Raw genomic sequence first — 25,650 nt, 5'->3', positions numbered from 1 at the left:
ACACTTTTGTGCTTCAACGTTGTTGTTGTGGGCGCGGCTCACCAAGCCTGGCGCAAAATGGCGGAATAAAACAAGGACAAAGATGGTGAGCTTTTCACGAGCAGTACGACGTGAGAAGGACGTTAATGTTTTCCTTTTCGGTAAGACGAAGAGCTGTGTGATACGATTGTGTTGTTCTTTGAAAAGTCAAACCGCAATTAAAACAGCGAGTAGGAATAACAGTATATAAAGGTGTCCTGGCTAATGGCTGACACGAAAGTGAAACTTACATATTCGTTACATATTCTCCATTTTCATTTGTTAAAATCATGACAGTTTTGAATGATGTAGTTGGTACTTAAATCGGCCTATTCTTTTTCCTAACAGTTCTTTGTACACTTCTCCGATTTGGAAAAGCGTGTGGGCCAAGTGAATATAAATCGGCTGCTGGAGAATGTTGCCCAATGTGTAATATTGGTATGCTCACTAATCATTTCATATTTTAAATGAGTGATACTAACATGGATATTTTTACAATGTACAACATTAAACTTTTTTTTTTTTCATTGTTTCAAAAGATACCTAAAATCTGTAGTAACGCCCATCTTCACCAAAGGGACGTGACGTATTTAAAATAGGCTTACATGTTTCATTTGTGATGATTTCTATACTGGAAACAAGTATCTAAAAAAGTGTATTTTTAATTAGATTTATTTTCGTGAATTATAGGCTATTCGATGCATATATAAGCTAGTCTTAATATAGTTTCATAATCTAGCAGTTGAAGGGACAGTACGCAATTGTAGCAATAATCAGGATTTATACTATTTAATTAGAATTTTCCTCAAATTTATTAAGATGTTATTCACCTATGCATTCGCTGGTGAAATCGTACCTAGATCACAGCTGAGTGCTTGTTTTTCTTCGGCAAATGTCCCCCGTGTTATTTTCCATCACAAGGGGTGCATCTTCTTCCTGCGCCCATCCATGCCCTGTATGTTACGTCAACTGAAAACACCAATCAAATAACCTGCGAAATTCTGTGACCTCAGTAATAATTTACATCAAACACAGCATCTCAGAGCAATGTACGCAGAACTTGCTTCTCTCTTAACGTCGATGGTGAAGCATGGGCTTCAGTTGAAGCATAGGGTCAGAATAAACGTGTTTTGTATAGTCATCAAAGCTCTACATCAAGTGAAACACATGTTAGATTATATATTCATAGGAATATGCAGACGTATTTCTTGTTATATATGTTTTGCTATTTGCTTCACAGAAGAGAGAAACAATGTCAAAATTCATAGAACGTCAGTATAAGGAGGACTATGTAAGGCGGTTAAGAAAGTAGATCTTAAAAGTCGAGATATGCTTGTGAACTTTAAAAAAAACATCTAAGACTACTCCAGACCTTATTTTTTGTACTACATATTCCCCAAAGACAACTAATATTAAAGATATTTTATTGAAGTATTGGTATGTTTTGAAAGATGACCCAAAACTTAATGGGACATTTAATAAAGAACCATTAGTTACATACAAAAGGGCTATATAAGGAATAGAGTTGTAAAAACATGTTCCACTAAAAAACTTTCACAAAGTACCCTTACATGTCAGGTTTTATTGGGTAATTTCAAATGTGGCAAAAGTTTTTCAATCATCCTGATAATCAAAGTCCACTTTTAATTGAGTTTTATAACATGTAAGACAAATAATGTGATTTATATAATTCAATGTCCATGTAATAAAACTTCTGTTGGTGACACATCCCGCTCATTAAAGGAAAGGATCACAGAACATAGAAGTGCAATAAATAGAAAGGATCTAAAGAGTCCTGTTGCAAGACATTTTTGTGAATGTAACCATAATATATCATCTTTTATTTTTTCTTGGAATTGAAAAGATTAATCAGAATTCAAGAGGTGGTAAAATTGATTGCATAAGAAAGAAGCGGGAAGCTTTATGGATTTTTTATTTGAAAAGTTTGTTTCCAAAAGGTATGAATGAGTATTTTTCCCTTAAAGAGTTTCTATGATGGTGGTTTTATGTGTGTTTCTGCAGTGTATGTTTTCTGATACATGTTGATCTGATGTGAATCTGCTCTGATTGGGTGATGACTTTCTCTGGATAGTTAATTACTATTAATTAGTGTGATGACTAAATGTGCAATCCTATATGGAGGTGTGCCTTTTAAATGCTTGTATTGAATGTGTGTATAGTACCCTGAGGAAGGCTTTTAGGCTGAAATGCGTTGGTACTGTTATAATAAATATCTCCTTATCACAAGTAGTGCTGGAATTTTTCCTCACATTCCTCTATTTGCTTCACAGCCAGTGTAGACTGTTTATTACACTTGTTAATTTCTGCCACTAGAATCACTTGTACCTGCATGCTGTAGATGAAATAACATGTATGCCTTATTACCTTGGCTCCATGTCTGGTCTTCTGTCTTCCCACCCCAAGATTATGAAGTGAATAACTGTTATTTTGTGTTGTTTGTAGGATCAGTAGTTCTTAGAGACTGTAGTGGTGATTTGAGCACCACATGCAAACCCTGCACTCCAGGAACATTCATTAGTGAACCTAATGGCCTTCATAATTGTTTCACATGCAGAAACTGCGTTGAAAGTATGTTTGTATTTTTAATGTTTTTTTTATTTTATTTAACCTATAGAATTTGTAATTTTCTGTTGTTACCTATATATGTATTGATATGTGCTCTTTTAGGTCAAGGCCTTTACATCCAGCATAAATGCACAACAATACAAGACACCATCTGTGATGTACTTGATGGATATCACTGCATTGATTACTCCAATTCACAGTGCAGCCATGCTCAAAAACACAGAGTTTGTATATCAGGACAAGAAACAAAAACACCAGGTATTGTTTCAAAATACTTTACAATTCTTTTTTTTTCTCCCTCTCTCATGATTCAGTATTCAAAGTGATAGTTCACCCAAAAAGGTTATTTTATTTTATTTAATTTTATTTTTTTGAGAACATTCTATGTGTCTGCTTACAGGGACAAAAACTTCAGATACAATATGTGTGGCCTGCCCTTATGGGTTTTATTCTCCATCAGGTCTAAACTGCATCAAATGGACAAAGTTAGTCAAATATTATTTGTACTTCCTTCAGTATTTTCTTTTTTTATGTTATTAATTGTTGTTTTTTTTTCAGTTGTTCAGCTAGGAATGAAATAGAGACAGAACATGGCAGTTCTGTTAAAGATGTCACATGCACACCTAAGAGACGGGAAAGATATGGTCTCATATTTGCAATAGTTTTAACAATATTATTCCACATAATTCTATACTTTGCCCCACAGAGCACAAGTAAGTACATGCAGGATTCATCTGTGTTTTAATTTTTCACACAGTGTAATCAGAATGGTTTGATTAAAGAAACATGGATAGCAAATAACTAAACTTTTGCTGGTGATTATTAAAATTAAAGATTGTTATTCTCATTAAGTTTGTTTATAGGGCCAAGAAATGTTTACATATAATATTGTACATAACCATAAATACTAAAAAGAGCGTGTGTGTATTTATTGTACTATATTCACCACAAATAATTTCTTATCCTTTTTATGTTTTATAGGTAGTAAACTTAAAGTAAGTCCTTTAATTTTTTTTTTTAAATAATGTCATGTGATTCTGCATTTTTCAACAATTTATTTTGGTCATTACTGTTCAGCTATGTATATAATACTTAACATGATTAATTCTTTCAAAATAATTTGCTCTAAGTTCTTTGAGTTCATGAAGTTCTTTGTGATTTGCCTGGATATTGACTGATGTTGGTTGGTGTTACACTCATCAGCATCCTATTGAAGAAACAAACCCTGAAAATACAACACAACTCAAAAACAACACAACGTAAGAAGTAATAACTTTCCTCAGTCTAGTCATTGAGGTGAAAAAGTTATAATAAACCTAATCTATGTACATATTGTTTGTTTACAGGGAGAAAAGTGAGGAACAAGTTGTTTCCCAAGAATCTGTCACCCCACCTGCTTGTTCTCTGGCAGCCATCTTATTATAGGAGCATGACATTGCATTCTTCTCCGTGTGCTGTGACCTTGACGTGGTGGAGAAGCTTGAGTTCCTCTAGCAATTTGAGAAGTGCGATAACAGGTTCAACCACACCATTGTAATCACATCTAGGAGGACAAACTAACAACAGCAAGCTTTTAGTAGTTTGACAGACCCACACATCCCTGACACGACAACCAATAGACTGCATTTGTAATACCATACCAGGCCGACAACTCAGTGACTGTTTACCAAGGTTTTATTTCGAAGTCAATATCTTCAATGCAAAAAGTGATTAATGAAACATCTAAAATGGAAAAGGTCACATACACATATCAGCTTACTGAAGGAGTAGATTGCAGATGGCCTTAATAATATGAATTATAATATTTCTTGAATAATTATTAATTAAAGTTGTGTATGCATATTAGAGAATAAGTTGAATATGGCTTTAGTCTGCCTTTTTACTCTAAGAAGCTGCTTTCGTTGTGTGTGCGTGTAAGGTTTAGGGCTGAGGCAACCTTGAAGTAAGATAAGTGTTTCTCTGCGTATGTGCGTTAGTATCTGTCTGTACAGGGAGAAGCGCTTATCCCAGGATAATCGTTCTTTGGAGAGACGTATTGCATCTGACCTCTGATCACTTGTCACTAAAGGGGGTAGTCGTGGCCTAATACCTTGGGGGGAGACGTGGCCTAATGGTTAGAGAGTCAGACTTGTAATCCAAAGTTTGCGGGTTCGAGTCTCCGGCCGGCAGGGATTGTAGGTGGGGGGGAGTGAATGTACAGCGCTCTCTCCACCCTCAATACCACGACTGAGGTGCCCTTGAGCAAGGCACCGAACCCCCAACTGCTCCCCGGGCGCTGCAGCATAAAATGGCTGCAGCGCAGTGTGTGTTCACGGTGTGTGTGTGCACGTTGGATGGGTTAAATGCAGAGCACGAATTCCGAGTATGGGTCACCATACTTGGCTGAATGTCACTTCACACTAAAATAGTCGTCAGAAGATATGCTTCAAGCTTGCGTCCATATAATTGTTGAGGACTTTGAACTGTAAGCAGAGCGGCCTACAAGCTCCGTGCGAGTGTTGAAGCTGACTTCTGTTAATTAATCGCATCTCTGACTCCTGGTCTTTGTTCATCATACCTGGTCCATGGGTTTTAACTGTTATTCCCCAACATTACAATTGTACGAAAAAAAAAAAAAAATTCAATGTAAGCACTTTGTATTGTTGCACATTGTAACAATATTTGTCTTAATAGTTGCCCTTACTTGAGCATTAACAACACATTATCAGAGAGTTGTTTTGATATTTGTACAACTGCTAGTAAACCTGTGCTATAAATTTATTTTAATGATTACGATGACTGCTCTTAAGCATGAATTCCAATTCTATATTTTTGTTGACTTTTTAAGCATTATATTTTTTATGTCCTATGATTTTACGTCTGCACTATATTATCTTGTGGTCCGTTGTATGGTCCAGGCACAAACAAAAACCGACAGTTAATATTTAGGAAAAAATTAGCAGACGATACAGTGGCCACATTTACAGTGCAGTTAAAGCATTAAGTCTAACCTTAGTCGATCATCTGTCAAGCTGAGAAACAAGCTGTGCTGGTATTCAAAACTACAACTGTTTCTCTGGATGTTGAAAGTTCTTTAACAAAGTCACTTAAATTCATCACGAGAAATAATAGAGCTCCAAGTCACTGTATTTGCTATCACAAAGCTTTCTGAGTTTGTCAGTTTCCACTAGATGGCGCTTGTGTATTTTAGACTCTCTTATCCCAGTATAACTTTTCATTTGTTTAATTTGATTAACTTTATATTTTGGTTATTTTATAATGTTTATTGTGACCTTTATACTGAATTATTGTTTACTTGAGCAAGATTGAAAAATAGTTTTTGGTTGTTTTATTTTATTCCCATCTTGCCTTTGTATATCACTTCCTGTTTTATAATCTGCGCGAAAAGATGGAGAACGATGTTATCGTTAAAAGGTTTAAGGTGTTTCTCTGTATGATTACACGTTATCCATCCAAGAAACTTCAAGATATAACCCCCTCTCTTAGCTTACAAGCAGGCAAAAGTGGTATGTTGATGTATTTAAGAGTTTAAAGTCGTATGCGTGTTTTCCGTGTGACTGATGTTTGTTATATTCGTCCTGTTTATTTAGTTCTACGGTGTTTGTGTTGGCGATGGTGTTGATGTCCATAAGTGCATTAAACATCTGTAAAAGGAACTCAGCCTTCGCGTTCTGAATGAAGCTACTGAACAGCCTTTAGTTGTCTTAACCCATTTAAGCCCACCGGCAGCGAGCTATAGTTGCCGCAGGTTCTAGTTGTCATTTTCCTTTTGTAAGTATTTTTCTAGATGCTATCCATGTTTTATGTCTAAATGACATGCAAGCAAAAAAAAAACAGGATTTCAAGAGGGGGAAAAAAAGTATTCACTTCCTTCCTGTCACATGAGGCTGTCAACTTCCTACCCCTACCTCGGGGAACAGATCATTTTCATGTTACTAATAATTATTTTTTGTTGACATGTATATCTACATAATCGTGAAGGTCTCTAGAATAATCAAAACAAATCTTACAAGAAATCTATAGTTTTTTCTATAATTGGTCAAAAGTCCAAGCGTTGGGCAAATGACAGTTATCATATAACAGATCATGGGGAAATGGGGTATACTGTTGCTAGCATCATGCTACTCATTTTACCTTCGTGTTAAAAACATGTTAGCATCATGCAATCATACAAATAAAATGGTCATGGAGAATCAATTTGAAATATTTACTGGATTAGTGAGCAGCTGCAGTTTTATAGCAAAATATACGTATAAAGTTTTTAATGTCACAGGTTTCACTTTTTTACACAACAAGGGGTTCCAAAAGTGCATGCATTTTATTTATTGAACTGCTTTTATTTACTTTGAAACTTGGGCTGTTGCACCATGAATTTAACCATATAAAAACATAGCCTACCTAAATATTGTTGAAGGCAGACAAATCCTATATGATAACAAAAACAGGTATGTTGGCATTTAGAGCTGCAAACTAAATGGGATAAACACATAACACTAAATGCTTAATGTACTCAAAGATTGTCACATTGTGTGACTTCGAAACAGTACATGGATTCAGTCTGTGAATGGAGGGATGAAGTGGCTTCTGCAGTTCAGATGAGGGAGTAGGACAGCATGTGTTATCAGTACAATCTGTTGGAATTTACGATTGCATATGACCTTATCCAAAACAAGTGGAAAAAATGGTTGACATGGGAGATTTTTTTTAAATAGCCCGTTATATTAAGAACAAAATATCAAATAGGCTATTTCCAACTATTATAGCCTCTACATAATTCTGAAAAAAATTAAATAAAAATAAAGTAGATCAGGGATGGCCAGCATCAGTCCTGGAGATCCACAATTCGGCAGAGTTTTGTTCCATGATGGCATTAATGGATTGAACAAACTAGGTGCATCAACATTTTAATATGTAGTGATTCTGTCTGCCCTTACAAGCATCAACTCAGGCACAGTCAGAAGCCATCAGAATCTGCTTTATGAAATCTTGTTTACTTATTAACCCTCTTATAGCAGCCATATCACCCTGCAGCCCAAGACTGGTTGCCCACTGAAGCTAAGCAGGGTTGAGCCTGGTCAGTACCTGGATGGGAGACCTCCTGGGAAAACTAGGTTGCTGTTGGAAGAGGTGTTAGTGAGGCCAGCAGGGGTGCTCACCCTGCAGTCTGTGTGGGTCCTAACGCCCCAGTGTAGTGAGGGGGACACTATACTGTAAAAAGCACCGTCCTTCGAATGAGACGTTAAACCGAGGTCCTGACTCTCTGTGGTCGTTAAAAATCCCAGGATGTCCTTCGAAAAAGAGTTGGGGTGTAACCCCGGCATCCTGGCCAAATCCCTGGCCTCTGACCATCATGGCCTCCTAATCATTCCCCTACACTAATTGGCTTCATCACTCTGTCTCCTCTCCACCAGTAAGCTGGTGTGTGGTGGGCGTTCTGGCGCAATATGGCTGCCGTCGCATCATCCAGGTGGATGCTGCATATTGGTGGTGGTTGAGGAGATTCCCCCCCTTCTATGTAAAGCGCTTTGAGTACCCAGAAAAGCGCTATATAAATGTAACTAATTATTATTACTATTATTATTATTATGATGCATGAAAAATTTTTAAAATATTTACTATGTGAAAATGGTTTGAATACAAAAACATTCAATAACAACAAGATGTCATCACGGCACAGAAATGTGAAGTGGTACAAACCAAACATAAGCGTGTGTGTCTATGGGACAGGGGTGTGTGGGGCAGTGTGTGTGTGTGGGGGGGGGGGGGGGGGGTATGCTGTTCATACACACGTGAACACAAATACAAACACACACAAGCACACACACTCGAATGCAATCATGCACACATATATCTGCATACAGTACATGCCTACAAGACCTAATAAATAAGTATAGACTATAAGCATTTAAATAAATGAGAAAATTTGAAGACTTCAATATTTCTGTTCAGTAAAACCATTCAAGTGTAAATTATATCATAATTTTAATAAAACATACAAAATAAGGCAGAACCTAGGCCGATAGGCAGAATTATACCCTTTGGTGCAAGATATATTTTCTGTCACAGAAAAAAATGTACAAGAAAAATATTGTTAAAATCTGGATGAATCTATTTCTGACCTCCTATTTAACGGAAAAAATACTTTTTGTACCTATCTGGTTTTTGAGAATAACAGTATTTAGGCTAGCACTTATTCCAAAGGTACATGGTGCATCCCCTTTTATTATGCAATATCTCCAAACAACAACAAAAAACAAAATAGATAAAAAGACAACAATTAAATGGAATTGTAGACAACCCTTCGGCGGGTTGCCAGTTGGTGGTTGGGACATGATGCTACATCTTAAATGGTTCAAAATGGCTTCCAAATATCTGTCCACTGTAGTGACCACTATGCACCATTGGCACCCTTGGTAAATGTGAGCAAAGGTGGCTGTAAAAATAAATCTATGTCATTTATAATGACATAAAGTGTATATCACTGAAGTAAAACAATGGAAAGTGGGGGGAAATAGACTATAGGATCTCTAGACTAGGACTTCATGACTATAGGATCATTGTCTGAACCAAAAGGAAGAATGAACTAGATGTCTAAATGAAGATTCTGCAAAAAGCGTTCAAAGGTATCTTGGAAAGGTAGAAATAACATCTTCACAAAGCATATAATATGTAGAGACAATACAAATAGAATAAATGGGGTTAAATACACTAATACTGCAACTGTTTCACAATTAACAATTAATTGATTTATTTTTAATTTTATTTTGGTGAACAGCAGCAGTTCTGTAGTAGCGTTTTTGTGCAATTTTTGTAATGGAGAAGAGACAGTTAAACATGCTATATTACATTGTCCAGAATATAAAAATAAAAGACAGTTATTGCACTCAGAATGGCAAGAAAGGGGAGTCCAAAGCATGTCTTTTGGCAGGAAAATAATTAAATGTAATAAATATGATGTTCTGAGATTAGATACGTTCTGGGATATTCTGAGATTTATCATATGCATATGCAGGATCTTATATTTGAGAATATATTTTTTTCCTTCTTTTTTTCATTGTTTCTGGTGGTGGCGGTAATGCACCAAAAGTTGGTTTGATAACCGCCAATAAAAAGGAGAAGTAGAAGACTTCGCAACAGCCCATAGTAGAAGTAGCGAACATGAGGGCGACTCTTTTTATTTTCGCATCAGGTAAGCTGACCTGTTTAAGATGGTGTGGTTATTATCAAGACAGTCATGGAAAAGCTAGCAACAGACATTATGTAAATCCAGATAGCTCTGTCGTCTGCTTAAACATGCGACTAAGAAATGGCTAATGTAGCAGTTAGAAGTGGTCTGATATAGTGGCCTTGGACTGTTATTAAATAAACAGTGTATTAGAGGGGGAAAATATTTGAGCCATTAAGAGTTTACAGGTTCGATGCTGTTTATGTCGTGTCTTTACAGGTTTTTATCATTTTCTCGCAATTGGAAGTACTTGTGGACCAAATGAATACAGATCTGCTTATGGAGAATGTTGTCCAATGTGTAATCCAGGTAGGCTCTTCATCCAACACATTTAAACATGATAAATGGTAGTAAAGAAAACAAAACTTTGCACCTGTTCTCCCATCTCCACCATAAACCGAAAGCATAGTTAACAGAAGTTGAAACTATACTATAACACTAAACTATACTATAACAAATCTGCTATTTTCATGCAGGATAAGTGATTTATAAAAATCGTTAAGATGGGTGTATCAACTACACACTGCTGGACTACAAGAAGACAAAATGCATTTCTTTATCTATGCAATTATGCAGGATATTAAATAATATATGTTAACATATATCTGGAATTATTATCAGAAATTTATTTGGATATATAATAAATATTACAATACAAACCTCTGTACAGCACTATATTAAAATCATTTGCAGTTTACCATCTTGCTTATAGCGACAGTATAAATTGCATGTCTTTAGCTGTCTGTTTACTTAGAACAAACTATTGAAACCTCCTTTGTTAGGAGACTGTAGGTTGATTAATGTAGTTGTTTTATTATTTTACCTTTCCAAATTGTTCTAAGAATTCACAAAGTACTGCATGTCATCTTAGTTTTGTATGGTCAGTATCAGTGTGTTGTTTGTGTAGTCAGTGGTCAACAGGGGCTGCTTTGGGAATTCTGCCACTATAAGCAATCCACTCCAGAAGCATTCGTGCACCCTCAACTAAAACTGTACAACTATGGAGAACTTATGAAATCACATCAATATCTATGAACATCTGCATCATCACAGACCCATATTTTTATTTTTTTCCCAGAAGATCCTTGATTTGCTTGGTCACCTTAGAGTTGTGTGTTAATATTTTTTTGTAGGATCAGTAGTACACCGTGATTGTGGTTGGGATTTAAGTACCACATGCAGACCCTGCAGTCCAGGAACATTCATGAGTGAACCTAATGGTCTTCATCGGTGCTTCACATGCAAACACTGTGCTGAAAGTATGTTTATATTTTTCATGTGTTTTTCTTTTACCTTCAGAATTTGTCATTTTGCATTATTGCCTATGTTAATATTTCTAAATGCACTCTTTTAGGTCAAGGCCTTTACATCCAGAGTAAATGCACTACAACAAAAAACACCATCTGTGATGTGCTTGATGGATATTACTGCATTGATTACTCCAATTCACAGTGCCGTTATGCTGTAAAACACAGAGTTTGCAGTCCAGGACAAGAAACAAAAACACCTGGTATGTTTCTCAATTTAGCAGTCTGTTAAGTCTATAACATTTTTAAATCTTCCCACAAGGTGTAATTCTGATATTTTCGGTCTCTGTATCTGCTTGCAGGGACAAAGGCATCAGATACAGAATGTGTGGACTGTGCTCCTGGGTTTTATTCTCCATCAGGGCTGAACTGCACCAAATGGACAGAGTAAGTGAAGTGTTATTTGTGCTATGTCTGATTTGAATTTCTGTTATACATTCAGTATTGTCATAATTTGTCTTAAGCTGTGCAGTCAGAAATGAGATTCAGACAGAAGATGGCAGTCCAGTAAAAGATGTCACATGTGAACAGAAGCCAAAAGAAAGATACAGTCTTGTAGATTTAATTGTCGCCTTAGCAGAATTCTACAGAAGTTTTTTCTCTGAATTTCAAAAGGACAATAATGGTAAGTAGACACAATTTATTGTAACTTAATTTGTGGCCAAGTCCAAACTTCTTTCTTTTTTTTTTTTTTTCCTGTAGCAGCAGTCTTTTGTCATTTTAAATATATTGATGAAATTCTAAAAATGTGTACCTATATGACCCTGTGTGGTTAATTTAATTGACCTGATTTTAAAAAGGCCTCACTTAAAAAAAAAAAAAATGTTACATCGTAAGCAATGTACATTTCAAATTTTTTGTCTTTTCCCTCATGTGTAGCAAAAGAATAAAAGTGACGTTTATCCAGGAGTCTCAGCGCAGGGCACTTAACAGGTAGCATCATTTTGAGTAGCCTCATTCTGAAATGCTGATATACATACAGCAGTTTGTGGACACTACCATGCCATTAATTCATTTTGATGTTAGATTTCTTTTTTGGAGTTATTTTTGGATGGATCTACATGAAAGAAATTCTGATGAAAGGTCTATACCACTAATCTATATGTATGACTGGATTACTCAGAATTCTAAACTGCCAGCCAGCGCTGAAACCACTGGAGGTGTTGAAGTTGTCATATTGCTGTTCTCCACCGGCGGAGGGCATCAATGACTGACAGCCAAACTCAATAGTTACTTTGGCAGTTGTCTGTAGACACTTGTCATCAATTTCTGTACTATGCTGGTTATTAATGCACACTCCTGACACAAAATGTCATTATGCATGTAATATTAGACAAGGAAATATTAAACAAGAGCATTATATATATATATATATATCAGATCATTAGCAAAAACTGATAATGAACTATTACAATGCAAGCCTCTTACTGTATTGCACACTATATTGCATTAAAATAATTCAGTGTTTACAATGCATTATCTTGTTTGGAGCAACAGTATAAATACTTGGAAATAAGCTTCAGGTCTTTAAGACCATACACTCTTTCTAACTTAATGATTATGTATTTTATTTCATGACATTTTTATCCCTTTGTTACAAGGCTCTTTGTTTCTACAGTGACATTATTTAGAACCTATTGCTTTTGATGCTTCATAACAAATCTAAAAAACAAGTGTGCCTTTAAAAAAAAAAACAATCACCCTAAATAAAACCACCTTCTATTGTGTTTGTTTGCCTAAACATATCTCCTCCAAAACAATTCCCCAATCTGAAATGCAAAATGAACGGATATGCAATAGGATCCCTCTAGAGAAGACATGCCATTTCATTGTGTTGAGACTGACAATATTGGAAACAGATTCTGAAGATATTCCTCGTTCATCAACAGGTGTTTCAGTAACTTTGGTGATTGATTTTAATCAAATATTGCCATTACTTGTAACACAACAGAACCTTTGTTGCATCACAAAATATGCTGTTATAACTACAAATTAAAGGTTAATGGCAAATCCAGTGTCTGATGTTCATTTTCAAATCATCTGCACCATTAAGAATCTGATACCACGCCATGTTTTTGTTACAAGCAGTGTGATACAGTACGACAACTAAACAAGCTTAACATGGGTTTATGCATTTAGAGGTTAAGAATTTAAAAAGTAAACAACTACAATTCTGACCAAAACAATTTGAAGCATGAAAACATAAAATTGTTATTTAACAAAGTAACAAACAAAATTCGCAGAAAGTTTAATAGGCATGGATGACTATAAAAATAGAATAATTTAACCAGTACGTTCATGTTATTTACAGCTTTCTTAGAGTTCAAAATGTTTCAGCTAGACAGCAAACAATGTTCCCAAAAGTGCATTGAATTATTTACTAAATTGCTTTTTTTTTTATTATGAAATGAGGCTGTTGCACTACAAATTTAGCTACAGAAAACAGTATTGATAAAGGCACGTTTTATACAAAAATCATACAAAGATGTCAAAAATGATATGATGGCATCTGCTTAAACATACTACAAACAACTATAAATAAGACAAACACCACAAAATGCTTAAGAAGCCAAAGACTGAATAAAATGACACTGAAATCTGGTAAACATTAAAAAGGAAAAAAGTTAGTAAATACAAACTGTATACATCCCTTGTACATTTATTGGTGGTTTTCCCAGTAATATTTAGTCTGTCATGCAGCGAACAGTCCTTTAAACACAAAGAGACTTGACTAAATGTTCATGCTCCTCTGCATGCGCTCCAGTGCAGCCTCCTTCTCCTTCAGGAGATCCTTCAAACGTTTGATTCTCTCACGCCGTTTGATCTCCTCAGCATCCAGCGTCTCCAATGTGTACAGTGACTGTGTTGGAAATTCGTCTATTTTAGGATCTTGCTGTTTTTCCGAGAATGACATGCTGGGGTTGTCTGATGCTGCACTTAATGTAATATTCACTGAACTAACAGGTGAGATGTCATGTGATGTTTCACTAGTAGAGCCTTCTAACAGAGCTGTGTCTTCATGTGGATTTTTTGATGACTGTTTTTTCCCTGCTTTCTTAACAGGATCTTGATTTTTTAGTTGGCGTTTCTGAGGTGAGAGACTCTCTTCTGAGGTTTTATTTAAGCAGTTTTTTCTTGTCCTTTTGTGTGACTCAACAGCAGTACATGGATTCGGTCTGTCTTGTGAATGGAGGGATGCAGTGGCTTCTGCAGCCCCTAAAACAGTCCCACAAGGACAGGCTGTGCACACCTTACCTTTTTTAGAGCGCGGTGGGGTCTTCCTTTGAGAGGAAGGTGATAAGGTATGACTAGAAGTCTGTTTGGCTTTTTGTTCAGATAAGGGAGTAAAACAGCATGTGTTACCAGTACAATCTGCTGGCATTTCAGATTGCATATGCACTTTATCACCTGAAGATTCTGTTGGTGAACAAACCTCTTCTTGACAAGCTAAACTGTTTCCAGTGGGAACAACTGAACATTTAGAGGCAGGTGAAATGTTTGTGGAGCTTAGAGAGGGATGATTTTGACTCCCATCCTGCTCCAGCTTCTTTCTTTTGACCTTCAAGCCTTCATCATCCTCCTCCGTTTTTGTGTAGGGAACCTAGCAATTGAACAAAGTGTCATGACATGAATTAATGCTGTTATTCCAATAGTCATAACTCCTCCAAAACAAGTGGAAAAAAATTATTGATGTGAGAATTTGTATTTTATTTTATTTAAATAGCTTGTTCCATCAAATAAGTTTTACTTTTCAGTTAGAAAAGAGAAAAACGTGATAGAAAAAAAAAAACTATTTAGTTCATGAAATATTTCAAATATATATTTGAACTTTTATTTTAGTACTATTTATGTACTATTATAACATGGATTAAAATTTTGAATTAGCTTTTATTTTTATATTTCCAGTTTAATTTTAGTTTACATTTCAAACATTTTATTTCATGCGTTTTTGTCCTTTTTATTAGTAGACTTGTCTGTCAATCTTTCTTTTTATTTTAGTTTTAATTTATTACTTCAGGTAGTTGCTATATTTTTTAAGATTTTGAACTAATATTTATCTTTACATTGAATACAGTTTTATATCAATTACTAAAAAAAAGGTTTTTAATAGGTTTAGTTAACAATAACACTGCATCTGATAAACACTGATGTATTAAATATGTACATGCACTGTACATTTTAGAACACAATTTGGATGCATGAATATGTAACTTGCCTGCATCATTTGCTGTATTTTTGACTGCAACTTTGACTCCTGGATCACTTTACGAAGGCCGTCTAATGTGCGTTTGTTTATGATAAGTCTCTCTGTCAGTTGATCTGGCTTCGCAGTCGGCTTTGGTCTTTGCAAGCAAATTTGTACGTCAGAGGTGATGCCAAATTCTTTTCTTAGCTGACCATCAGTCTTGGGTTGACTCCTCTGATCAGAGTCTGGATTTTCATAGGCCTAAGACAGAAGAGTGAAGAATGCATTAAATGTCAGCCTATTGAAAGATGTTATTTCATTAAAACTAACAAAGATGATTCTTAAATTTGGCATAGTACCTTTTCAGTTTCATAAGTGGCTTGAACACAGACATTCTGGGGTGCTTCCAAAATGCTGGCAGTTTCAGCGAGAGCTGCATCACCTTGACATCCCGTCTCAGGTGGACTTCCACTCTCCAAGTCTTCATCTGCTTCCATATTCACATTTTCTGAAAGACAGCTCAAGCTGCTTTCAACTCTTTCATTTTCCTCGACCAGCTCTTCCAACATCTCATCATTGATTTTTGCCGAAGGATCATCCGGACCACCATCTTTTTCAATTTCTGCATGTGCCGGTTTTTTCCCTTCATTCTGAGAGACAGACTTTGCGTTTGTCCGTGTGTGTTGAACTTCCTCAGATTTGTTCTGAGAGGCAGCTTTCTCCACTTTATCTCCAGCACGAGTCTCTGACTTGGGTGGAATGTATGACACAAATATTACATTAGAGTCTTCATCGCTCTCATCCACCTCAGTTTGACTCGGTGTGGGCAAATTTCCCGGGGAACCTCCCAGACACGTGGACGTTTCCTCCTCCTCATCACAGAGATCAATAATTTCACTTAAATTTCTTTTTGGGTCTTGCTTAGAAAAGTTTGTCCCCAGAGCAGAGCTGGCAGGCAGAGCAGGAGAGGTGCTGACAACCCCTCTTTTCCCACCTTCGCTGATCATCACATCCTTGGCGATCTCTGAATTTTTCTTGGCCACAAAGTAGACTTTCCCGTTGCACATGACCAGGGCGTTGTCTTTGCCTGGGGTGATCTTTTCTTGGCTGGTCTGAGGAGGTGTGGGTTTGCTTGGCACAATTTCATTTGCCGTCCCAACTGAGTTGACATGCTTGACTGCTTTTATGGTGTCAGAGTTGACATTTGGTGTCATTACAGGTACAAGGCAAGGAGCGGATGCACCTGTTCCCTCCTGGATGACCCATTTTAAGGGAGTGTTCACCTCTTTATTTGTTTTAGGAATGCAAACGGGTGTTTGTAAGTTTGTAGGGGGGTTCTGAAACAGGGTCCTCTGTATTTGACTTGGCTTTGTAACCGAAACCACTTGCTGGTCAGAATTTAGCTTAACAGAGTTCACAGGGGAAACAAGCACAACCGTTGGTGAACTCTTTTGGAGGTTAGGGGTGTTACTCACAGAGTTCATAATCCGGCATTTGATGGACTGTGGGAGCGCAGTGGCTGGCAAAGTCCTAACTTGCGCATTCGGAGGGATCTGCAGGAAATGACCGTTTGGGAGAACAGGTGACTTCACGGTAACAGGCAACGTTTGGACTGCCACAATGCCCCGTCCATTGGGCCGAGGAGGTAACCGAACTGAATACTGGGAAAGCGATTGTGTTGAAAGTGGAACCTGCACTGGCTTTGGATTGTGAATAATGAGGTCATTAGTTCCCCCGTGTTGAGTTTTGACAGCGTTAGATACTGTTCTGATCTGCGACAGGGTTTTTAGGACATACCGTCCATCTGCTATGGGCTGAAGGGAGGGAAGCCGTATCTGTGTTTGAGATGAAGCAGCAGCAGGTGGATTAACCGGTTTTGCACAGGCTTTCAGTTGTACATCCACACTGTCTCTTTCTGTACTAAATGGTGTCTGATAAAACTGTCCATTTACTTTCTGGACAGGAATTAACTTCATAACGTTTTTCCCATCGGGGCCTACCGCAGGCATTGCTTGGTAATAGACTCCTGTTCCACTAAAAGATGAAGAAAAATTATACATCAAAATTAGCTTTAGTATTCTATGAAAATACAATAATATATATATACTATATTGCCAAAAGTATTGGGTCACCCACTTCTAATGAACATGTTTCACACCAGAGGAGTTCAGCTGGGATCAGGACTTTGCTGTATGCAGACCAGTCAAGTTCTTCCACACTGACTGAATCAATCATGTCTTTTTGAACCATGTCTTATACACAGAGGCACTGTCATGTTAGAATAGAAAAGGGTCCTGTCCAAACTGTTGCTATAAAATTAGAAGCACACAATTCCCTAGAATATCATTATATGCTTAAACATTAAGATTTGTACTCGTGGAAATTACTAAAGTAGTCAAACATGTTCATTAGAAGGGGGTGACCCAATACTTTTGGCAATATAGTGTCTATATACATACATTATATATATATATATATATATACACACACACACACATACACATATATTCACACACATACAGTTAAACATCATCATACAGTTACATTATAAACAATTTTCAACATTGATAATAAATGCTTCTTGAGCAACAAATTATCTTAATAGAATGATTTCTGATCGATCATGCGACACTAAAGACTGGAGTAATTGCTGGGAATAAATTACATTAAATTATGAAACAGTTATTTTTATATTGGAGGAATACAGTATTAGCATACTGTTTCTACTGTATTATTATTATTAAATAAATACAGGTTTGGATATCATAAAAGACTTATTCCAAAAACATTTAAATAAAACCCTTACAGATAACAAACTTGTGAATAATAATTTACGCTTATGGATTGCATTATTTAAAAAATATTGTTTACTTGCAGAATTCTCTGTGCTGATCAATATCATATGAATACATTAATTAAATTAATGATTTTTTTAAAATATGAAAAATAATGGAAGAAACAAAGTACTTCAGGTTGTAACCAAGTGTAAAACTGTAGACATTAAACATCTGATTATTTATCACATTTCTCAAATAATTTACGTGCATCTTTGTAGAAGAGCTATAGGGTTTCTATTATTGTCTTTTTTTAAATTTGTTTGGTTTTGCGCGTTTTCTGAGGTAACATTCGCGCTCGCGACAAGAAGTCATCAAAACACTCGCCATTTTGGACAAGCTTACAACGAACGAACAAGAACACAAAATGTTGTTAACGCGTAGACGCAGAGCTGATAAACTTACCCCTCCATCGTGAATATCTGTAGGCATTACACCTCTAGAAATACCTGTTGTCGATATTTTCTTCAGCGCATCGTTAGATTTTATCCAGCAACTTGAAAACAGCTCTTTACAGGATGTAAAACTCAAACCGGAAATTCGTTAATCAAAATAAAAGACACCTGAACCCTCTGAACCTAAAGGAAGATAAAAAGAACGGGTAAACGACTGAACTAGGCAAAAGAGAGAAAGGATAAAGTAATAAATGAGAAAAAGGTAAAAATAAATAAAACATTAAACGAGGCAGAGCAAATGGGCTAAATAATGAATGAATGAAACGGAAAAGAAAAATGAAAGAAATACAAATAAAAGGAAAACTGAAATCGAAAGAACTAAAGATATAACAAGCACAAGTGAAAGAGAGAGCAAATAGAAGAGAGACAGAAAAAAATTAAAGAAACATTTTGGGGAAAATAAACAGAAAAGAAAAAGAAGTCGCTTTGGATAAAAGCGTCAGCTAAATGAATAAATGTAAATGTAAAAAGAAACACTATGGCCCGGTTTCACAGACAGGGCTTAGACGAAGTTTATTTCAGTTGAAACAGCTCAGACTTGCATTTTAGTCTAGGACTAGGCCTAAGCCTTGTCTGTGAAACCGGGGGTAAGTGTATTCCACACATAGTACTTACCAGAACAACAAAACCTTTATATTTTGAGGCTTGTGTTCTCCCAACAAATGAATTCCTGCTCAGCTGACTAATTTTAAACTCAGTATTGGGTTATTCAGTGTCAAAATCAAATTTCATAAAATTTCCTGGGCTAAAAGTTTTGATTTGTTTTCAAATTTTTCTTTTACACCGAGATTGGTAGGTATATTAGCAAAATCTACTGACTTTAATAATGTTTGTTGTATTACACGCCAACAGTGACCATTCAAAATTGGGAAAAATTGTTAGTTTATCTAAAGTAATTTCTGCTTATTAGTATGGTTGAACCTTGATAATCAAAGGTCAGCAGAAAAGACATTGTTTAATAAAATGGGATTAGATACATTTGTGCAGGTTTGCGTCATATTCTGAGTTTGCATTTCACTGTTTCAAGTCATTTTGATGAATACTAAATCTGTTTTTTGCGAGTGGGATGAATTAATGCACATTCACATTTAGTCTAGAACTACAGTAACAGCATGTTCACACAGCGCACTGTCAGTCAATAAATGGGAAAAAAGTAACTGGCATTACTTTTTTGAAAAAGTAACAGATATTTTCTTGTAAATTAAAAAGTAATGTGTTACTTTACTGGTTACCTGAAAAAAGTAATATTATTACGTAACTCGCGTTACTTGTAATGCGTTACCCCCAACACTGTTCTTAAGGCCCTATATGGTTCACTTCCAGACATTGAGATTTCAATGTGACCCTTATGAGTAATCTGGTAAATTATACACATCTTCAGTGGTCAAAAACCAAATGTGGGTAATTTGAATCTTTTTAAGAGGAATGTCTGAAGAACAAACAATGTTGAAGCTAAAAATGTATGATACTAATCCAAATTCAAAAGAGCATTATTTATTTATTCTTTAAAATTGTTAGTTGCACAATAAAAATGTTACATATAAAACAAAAATATACAATCAAAACATGAAATATACAGTATGCATACAGATTCCTTGAGTTTATCCTACTTCCCTTTATCTACCCAGGCAAAAAAATTACACCTGGCCTGAGGATTGGAGGCATGACCTTGAGGACGAGAGCATACAAAAAACTGCCGGCCTAAATTAGGTCCTGCTTTTTTCACAGTCCGTAAGACACAGGGCTCACTGTGTGATTTACACAGTGGGGGTTGAGGAGGCCCATGCAAAACCGCTTTCCAAAAACCAGTGCATGGCCCCTTCTTACAGTCCTTTGACTTGTCTATGGATTTTGACTCTCCTTCCACTTCATCCTGATTTTCAGTCTCCAGCTCTTTTACCAAAGAAAGATTGGTCTCCACATCACTAGGGCAGCTTCTGACGTCACTCTCACTACCTGGGCTATCCTGAGAGGATTTTGTCTGTTTCGGGCTCAAGTTTCCACTGGAAGGAATCGATGGTGTTTGTTTAGGCTTAAAGAAAGCTAAAAGACTTCCTTTAGCATTGCTTTCAGTTTTCATCTGATTGCTTCTTTTGGCTTTGTGTGCATTTGCTTCTTTTTCTCTACATGTTGGTCTCTTCTTTGAAACATTGTTTCCCTGTACTACAGGATTCAGGTTTTCCCGAATCACCCCAGAATCCTGTGATCCAGGTAGACTCTCTTCAGAGACTTTAGAAAACCTCTCTTTCTCTGAAACTTTGACAAAGAAGCGTGAGAGTTTCTGCTGTCTGCCAGTGAACTCTGGCATGTGACGTGTGGACAAGGGTGGACACTTGGGACTAGACTGGAGGGTACAGCTGAGCTGCGCCCATACGGGACAATGATCAGATCCCTCCACCTCCGGCATAATGTCCACGCCAATAAAGGCAGACTTCACCAGACAGTGGTCGGCGAAGATGTAGTCAATCCGTGTGCCATAGTTGGTCTGCCTGGCACCCGTAAGCGTGGACCAGCACGTGAAGGCATTGGAGCACTTTGGGTGGAAATGGCGGAAGGAGTCGACAAACTTGCCACCAGTGGCAGATTTCTGAGAGATGTCTGTAAGTTCATCTTCAGCATTTCCATTTTCGGTCTTTTCTGACGTTCCAAACAGAAAATGATCCAGCCACTTCCTCCCAGGATTATCTTCAAAGTTATCCTAAATGACAGAACAGATATGAGAACAGAGATATGTACCTCTTCCGTGTAAATTTGAGCTTTTGTCCTATCCAGTTGCAACAAGACATTTGCTTGGTTACCTAGTTGCTATTTCTAGTGTGTAACATTGGGTGACTCCGCCCATAGTGAAATCTCATTGGTCCATTGTATAAAGGGTCATTCCGTGTCAAATCAACCAAATTTCAGAAACTTCCCCTCCTCAAATTTTTGATTTTGCTAATATTTTTCTGAAGAAAGACAGACATGTATAGTGATGAAAGCCAAAATGTCATGGATGAATATTTACTGAGTAATCCACTATTTTGTAGAGGGGGTCAAAATGTCAATTTTCACCTGAGATTCAGGGCCAAATTATAAGGGGCTAAAAATTACTTCAAAAAGATGGCAGCATCATAATGTTATTTGTACACGGAGATCAGTACTTCTGTTAGTAAAAATCTGTTGACTTTAGCAATTATAATTGTTTTGATAGAAGGCAACAAGACGTATTCATATTTTTAACAAAACTTTTTCTTTGGAAAATAATATTTTGGCTTTCATCACTATATGTGTCTGTCTTTCTTTAGAAATAATATTAGCAAAATCTAAAATTTGAGCCGGGGATCTCTGGTTGAGGTGACACGGAATGACCCTCAAGTGAAACAGCTGGCTTCCAGACATAAAAATCCCACTGATTTTCTCCATATGGAAGTGAATTTTAATGATGCCTTATAAACTGTCACAGGCAGACCTACTATGTATTACAAGGTTGTTAGTCAATGGTGTATGCTTTTGTTGAACGTATCAAACCACATACAGTAGTTATTTTTTAAATGTTTGTGTTTAACAGTGGTGAAAATCTACATAACCCATGTTACTGTCATCTCCATCAATCAGAGAACTAAAACAAGCAAACCACAGCAAAAGAATTCTTATCTACAACTACATCTAATCAACAACTTTAAATCAATACTTTTATATTTCCTCCATTTTTTTTTTTTAATTTGATGACTTCTGTACAGAACCTCACACTTTGATCTTCTGAGACGGACAATACACCCACAGTGTATTAACATACAGACATCTGTTTCCAAATGTCAATAAGAGAATATGTGGGAAAACATCTCTCTCACCTATGCATTAGTTCCTTCTCATCCTCTTTCTTCCCCTTCCCCATCCTCCCGCCACTTAGCTCACTCAGAATGGTCAATAGTATAATATAATGTTCTACATGAATGCAAGTATTATTTACAGTCATGTTTGGTATCATTTGAACCGTCTCTATGCGTCTGGTACAATGGTCTCAATCTTAAAAGAAGTACTTTACTTTTGTCATTTAGCAGACGCTTTTGTCCAAAGCGACTTACAAATAAGAAAAAGTAACTAAAACTAAAAAGTTACAACTCTGTAAATACTATATACCCACATATTAAGAAAATAAAGAAATGAAATAAAATTGACACATGCATATAACAACATTTCAATAATAAACATATAAATGAAAAAATTAAATAAAAAGCGATACTACTATCCCTTGCCGGTGTCCCTGCCCGGTGGAGTCGCACGGTAGAGTCGATGGTCTTTACACTCTTCAGTCTTCACACTAAGAGGGCTTCACACGACGACTGCCTACATTTTTTATACCAATCCAACAAATCACCATTTCAATTCAGCTGGACCCACTTTCCTGTTTATCAACTACAAATGGCCAAGCAAGTGCACACACTGACAAGATACACGATACAGTACGAGACCAAACGCGATTTCAGCAACTCTGAAGTAGAAGTAGACTAAAAGGTAATAAAAATCCTAAAAGTTTAGAGATTACTGTCGAGGGTGTGTCATTTCCCAGTGCCTTTCATACAAATGACTATCTGTCCCCAAATGGTGTTAACATGTCTAGCCCTTAATCAATGCAAATGCTAATTGTTAGTTCTTGTCTGCATTTGGAGGATGTTTGTCTTGGTCTGAAGTACTTCAGGAAATATTGCAAGAAAATTAGGTGATTCTGTAGCCTGAAGAGCCCGTAGTGAGGAGAGTGTCCATACACTCCATACTATGTATTTTCTAAAGTCAGATATGCATCCTTTACTCTTAGATTTATCTTTCAGAGTCTGGTGTCTTGTATTGATTATCTTTGAATTGACTATGTAATCGGTGTAGTACATTTTACCTGACTAATAATGAATTGTTACATTTGAATTGATTACATTTACTCTGAAATTATTAACTCTAGTAGATTATGTTGTACCCTTGTTACCTCATTTCTGCATCAGGTTAGTAACAGACTAAAATCCAGTTGAGATGAAGCATAGGGCACGACAATTGGATTTTTAGAGATCCGGCTAACACATGGTACTAGTTCAAGTGTACTTGGACTGCAAGGGCTTGAAGGGAATTTCCATTTAGGTCAACTAGATGTTGTTCGACCAACTTAAATAGGGTGTGCCTAACCTCTATTTATTGTAATATTACTCTAGCAGCGTGTACATGGGAAACCATGGCATGACCATACCAAAGTAAATTCTAATACTTTTTTGCTTCAAATCAAAATTTTTAAGCTCTTGATTTCTCTCATAACTGGTTAGTTCGGTTCATGGCTTATAACTCTTAAGATTTTCCTTATGGAAAAAAGAATGGGAAAATACATTCGCAACCAGCATCACTAAAAAGTGGGCGCTGTTGCACTTTTATTAATCAGCAAATTAATCCCTAGTATTGCACTAGTATTAATCCGCAAATTCATTCTAATTGTTTGTGGCTGTGTTGCATTATACAGTGCATTTTTGCTTTTACTGTGGACTTTTATGAATTGTGACACCTAGTCAGGACAACTGGAGTTAACAGAAATCTTGAAATAATGATGGAGGGAAATGTTAAAGGACTTACCACATCATCTGGGTCACAGTGGTCTATGGGTCGATGAGAAGTGTTAACATCTCCCAATACAATCACGTGACTGAAGAGTGACAAAGGAATGGGTTAATCAAACAAATAAGCATCTTAGATCTTTTTTGTAACACCTCTCTCTTACCTCCCTGAACTCAAGATGGCTTCAGCTCTGCACTGGAGGAGCCGGTAAAACTGGAGCTTGTATTGTTTTCTCTCAGGTTTGTCTGGATCAGCTCGGGGACAATATACATTGATAACGGTCAGCTTCTGTGGTCCATCTTTGCCACTGAGAATAATAAAAATAAAAAATAAAGTGAAAACAACGTTCACAACATGTTAGGCTTACTAGTAAATGTCCAAAGGTTAAGATCCTTAAACTTACATGAAGTGATGCTGAGTGATGACAGCCCTTCCTTCATTGTCCAGCGCCAGAAGCTCCTCACTGGACAACTTAACCTGGTCACCATAGCAACCAACAGCCTCTCCCTGATTGGCCAGCAGACCTGTCAATCCTTCCTCAGCCAGGAATGGAGTAGCGGTATCCTTACAGTAGGTCGCTACACCTGGTCATGGAGAAAATCAGGTTGCTCATTGCAGACAGTGGTTGTAAAAACAAGGCTACGTTTATTTAAAAACATGTGGACATGATTCCGGTGTTTAAAACATTCCAGTTTTTATTTAGAGTCACTTTACTGTCGTTTAATGGTTCTGTATGCTGCTTTACCCGAGTATCCACTTCGTCCTCGGCTAAAACTAAAGTATGAATTGTAGCCATCAACAATTGCTGTCTTCTCATCCAACAGGTCACCTGGAAAAAATGTATGCTGAACTGTTAATTATTAAAAATAGGGCACATGTGCTTTATCGACACATTCAAAGTCCCGCGTTTCTATAAAACACTTACGGGTAACTTTAGTCTCTTGGACGCAGATTATATCGGCATCGAATGAATCCAAAATTTTCTTGATGCCATTTTTAAACGTTCGTATGCCGTTTATATTCCATGATACAATCTTCATGTTTATCTGTCAAACAACGTCGGACGATTCAAGCTGAATGTATGTGTGAAGCACTGACCTTATTTTTGTCCGTCTCAATGGTTTTCAAAATAAAAGTCTTGTTCAAAATACTACTGGTCTAAATATTAGACGACTATGGCCCTGTAACCAGTATGCAGTTTTCCACAATGCATTTTAGTATCTTGTAAAATGTATTTTGAAGATTAAGCTTTTTTTGTACAAGAAAACTTTTAAAAGTAACAAATATACAGAAGCCACAAGTACATTTGTTAACCACAATACATTCATGCAGAAATGTTATAATATACAATGTTTTATTAGTTACAACCCTATTTTTTCTATTGTCTGATGTTTCTGAAATTTTAGATAAATTAAAATACCTTTAAAATGGATTACATTTAGTTACATTCATTTTTTTCTAACTTGATTTT

The 25,650-nt window shown here is 36.5% G+C and overlaps 3 protein-coding genes across 4 annotated transcripts; 1 reads left to right on the top strand and 2 right to left on the bottom strand.

Annotated features, from left to right (window-relative positions):
• Window positions 1–48: 48 nt before the first annotated feature.
• LOC306848818 (uncharacterized protein) lies at window positions 49–13,149 on the top strand. Its single transcript, XM_079383574.1, has 16 exons — window positions 49–140; window positions 367–456; window positions 2,482–2,607; window positions 2,707–2,862; window positions 3,005–3,089; window positions 3,163–3,321; window positions 3,808–3,863; window positions 3,951–4,137; window positions 8,990–9,017; window positions 9,742–9,793; window positions 10,049–10,138; window positions 10,963–11,088; window positions 11,184–11,339; window positions 11,439–11,523; window positions 11,601–11,761; window positions 12,016–13,149. Exons 1-16 carry the CDS (start codon window positions 83–85, stop codon window positions 12,024–12,026), a joined length of 1,626 nt encoding a protein of 541 aa, XP_079239700.1. The 5' UTR covers window positions 49–82; the 3' UTR covers window positions 12,027–13,149.
• Window positions 12,683–18,717, bottom strand: LOC306848418 (uncharacterized protein). Of its 2 annotated transcripts, none has more exons than XM_079382958.1 (4): window positions 18,562–18,717; window positions 15,682–17,356; window positions 15,353–15,583; window positions 12,683–14,737 (listed from the first exon to the last, which is right to left on the bottom strand). In XM_079382958.1, exons 1-4 carry the CDS (start codon window positions 18,567–18,569, stop codon window positions 13,868–13,870), a joined length of 2,784 nt encoding a protein of 927 aa, XP_079239084.1. In that variant the 5' UTR covers window positions 18,570–18,717; the 3' UTR covers window positions 12,683–13,867. The 2 variants fall into 2 exon arrangements, with proteins under 2 accessions (XP_079239084.1, XP_079239085.1); XM_079382959.1 differs by lacking the exon at window positions 18,562–18,717 and adding an exon at window positions 17,459–17,568 and having other exon boundaries at window positions 13,098–14,737.
• Window positions 18,718–20,085: 1,368 nt separating this feature from the next.
• apex2 (APEX nuclease (apurinic/apyrimidinic endonuclease) 2) lies at window positions 20,086–25,295 on the bottom strand. Its single transcript, XM_079382340.1, has 6 exons — window positions 25,105–25,295; window positions 24,925–25,008; window positions 24,583–24,763; window positions 24,343–24,486; window positions 24,198–24,267; window positions 20,086–21,309 (listed from the first exon to the last, which is right to left on the bottom strand). The coding sequence occupies exons 1-6, from the start codon at window positions 25,217–25,219 to the stop codon at window positions 20,218–20,220; spliced, it is 1,686 nt and encodes a 561-aa protein (XP_079238466.1). The 5' UTR covers window positions 25,220–25,295; the 3' UTR covers window positions 20,086–20,217.
• Between the last annotated feature and the right edge of the window lie 355 nt (window positions 25,296–25,650).

Source organism: Barbus barbus, assembly GCF_936440315.1.
Source record: "Barbus barbus genome assembly, chromosome: 28".
Taxonomy (NCBI): domain Eukaryota; kingdom Metazoa; phylum Chordata; class Actinopteri; order Cypriniformes; family Cyprinidae; genus Barbus; species Barbus barbus.
Note: the sequence above shows the minus strand (reverse complement) of the source record. Positions and strands in the feature narration are given on the sequence as shown.

Excerpts from the sequence above, each read along its gene's own strand:
- LOC306848818 (XM_079383574.1), top strand. The coding sequence starts at position 83 with ATGGTGAGCTTTTCACGAGCAGTACGACGTGAGAAGGACGTTAATGTT. Across the intron at positions 141-366 it reads CGTTAATGTTTTCCTTTTCG|TTCTTTGTACACTTCTCCGA; the intron begins GTAAGACGAAGA and ends TTTTCCTAACAG. Across the intron at positions 3,322-3,807 it reads GCCCCACAGAGCACAAGTAA|CATCCTATTGAAGAAACAAA; the intron begins GTACATGCAGGA and ends TACACTCATCAG.
- apex2 (XM_079382340.1), bottom strand. The coding sequence starts at position 25,219 with ATGAAGATTGTATCATGGAATATAAACGGCATACGAACGTTTAAAAAT. Across the intron at positions 24,487-24,582 it reads ATCACTCAGCATCACTTCAT|TGGCAAAGATGGACCACAGA; the intron begins GTAAGTTTAAGG and ends TATTATTCTCAG. Across the intron at positions 21,310-24,197 it reads ACTGTGACCCAGATGATGTG|GATAACTTTGAAGATAATCC; the intron begins GTAAGTCCTTTA and ends TCTGTCATTTAG.
- LOC306848418 (XM_079382958.1), bottom strand. Across the intron at positions 15,584-15,681 it reads CCACTTATGAAACTGAAAAG|GCCTATGAAAATCCAGACTC; the intron begins GTACTATGCCAA and ends CTTCTGTCTTAG. Across the intron at positions 14,738-15,352 it reads AAATACAGCAAATGATGCAG|GTTCCCTACACAAAAACGGA; the intron begins GCAAGTTACATA and ends TTCAATTGCTAG.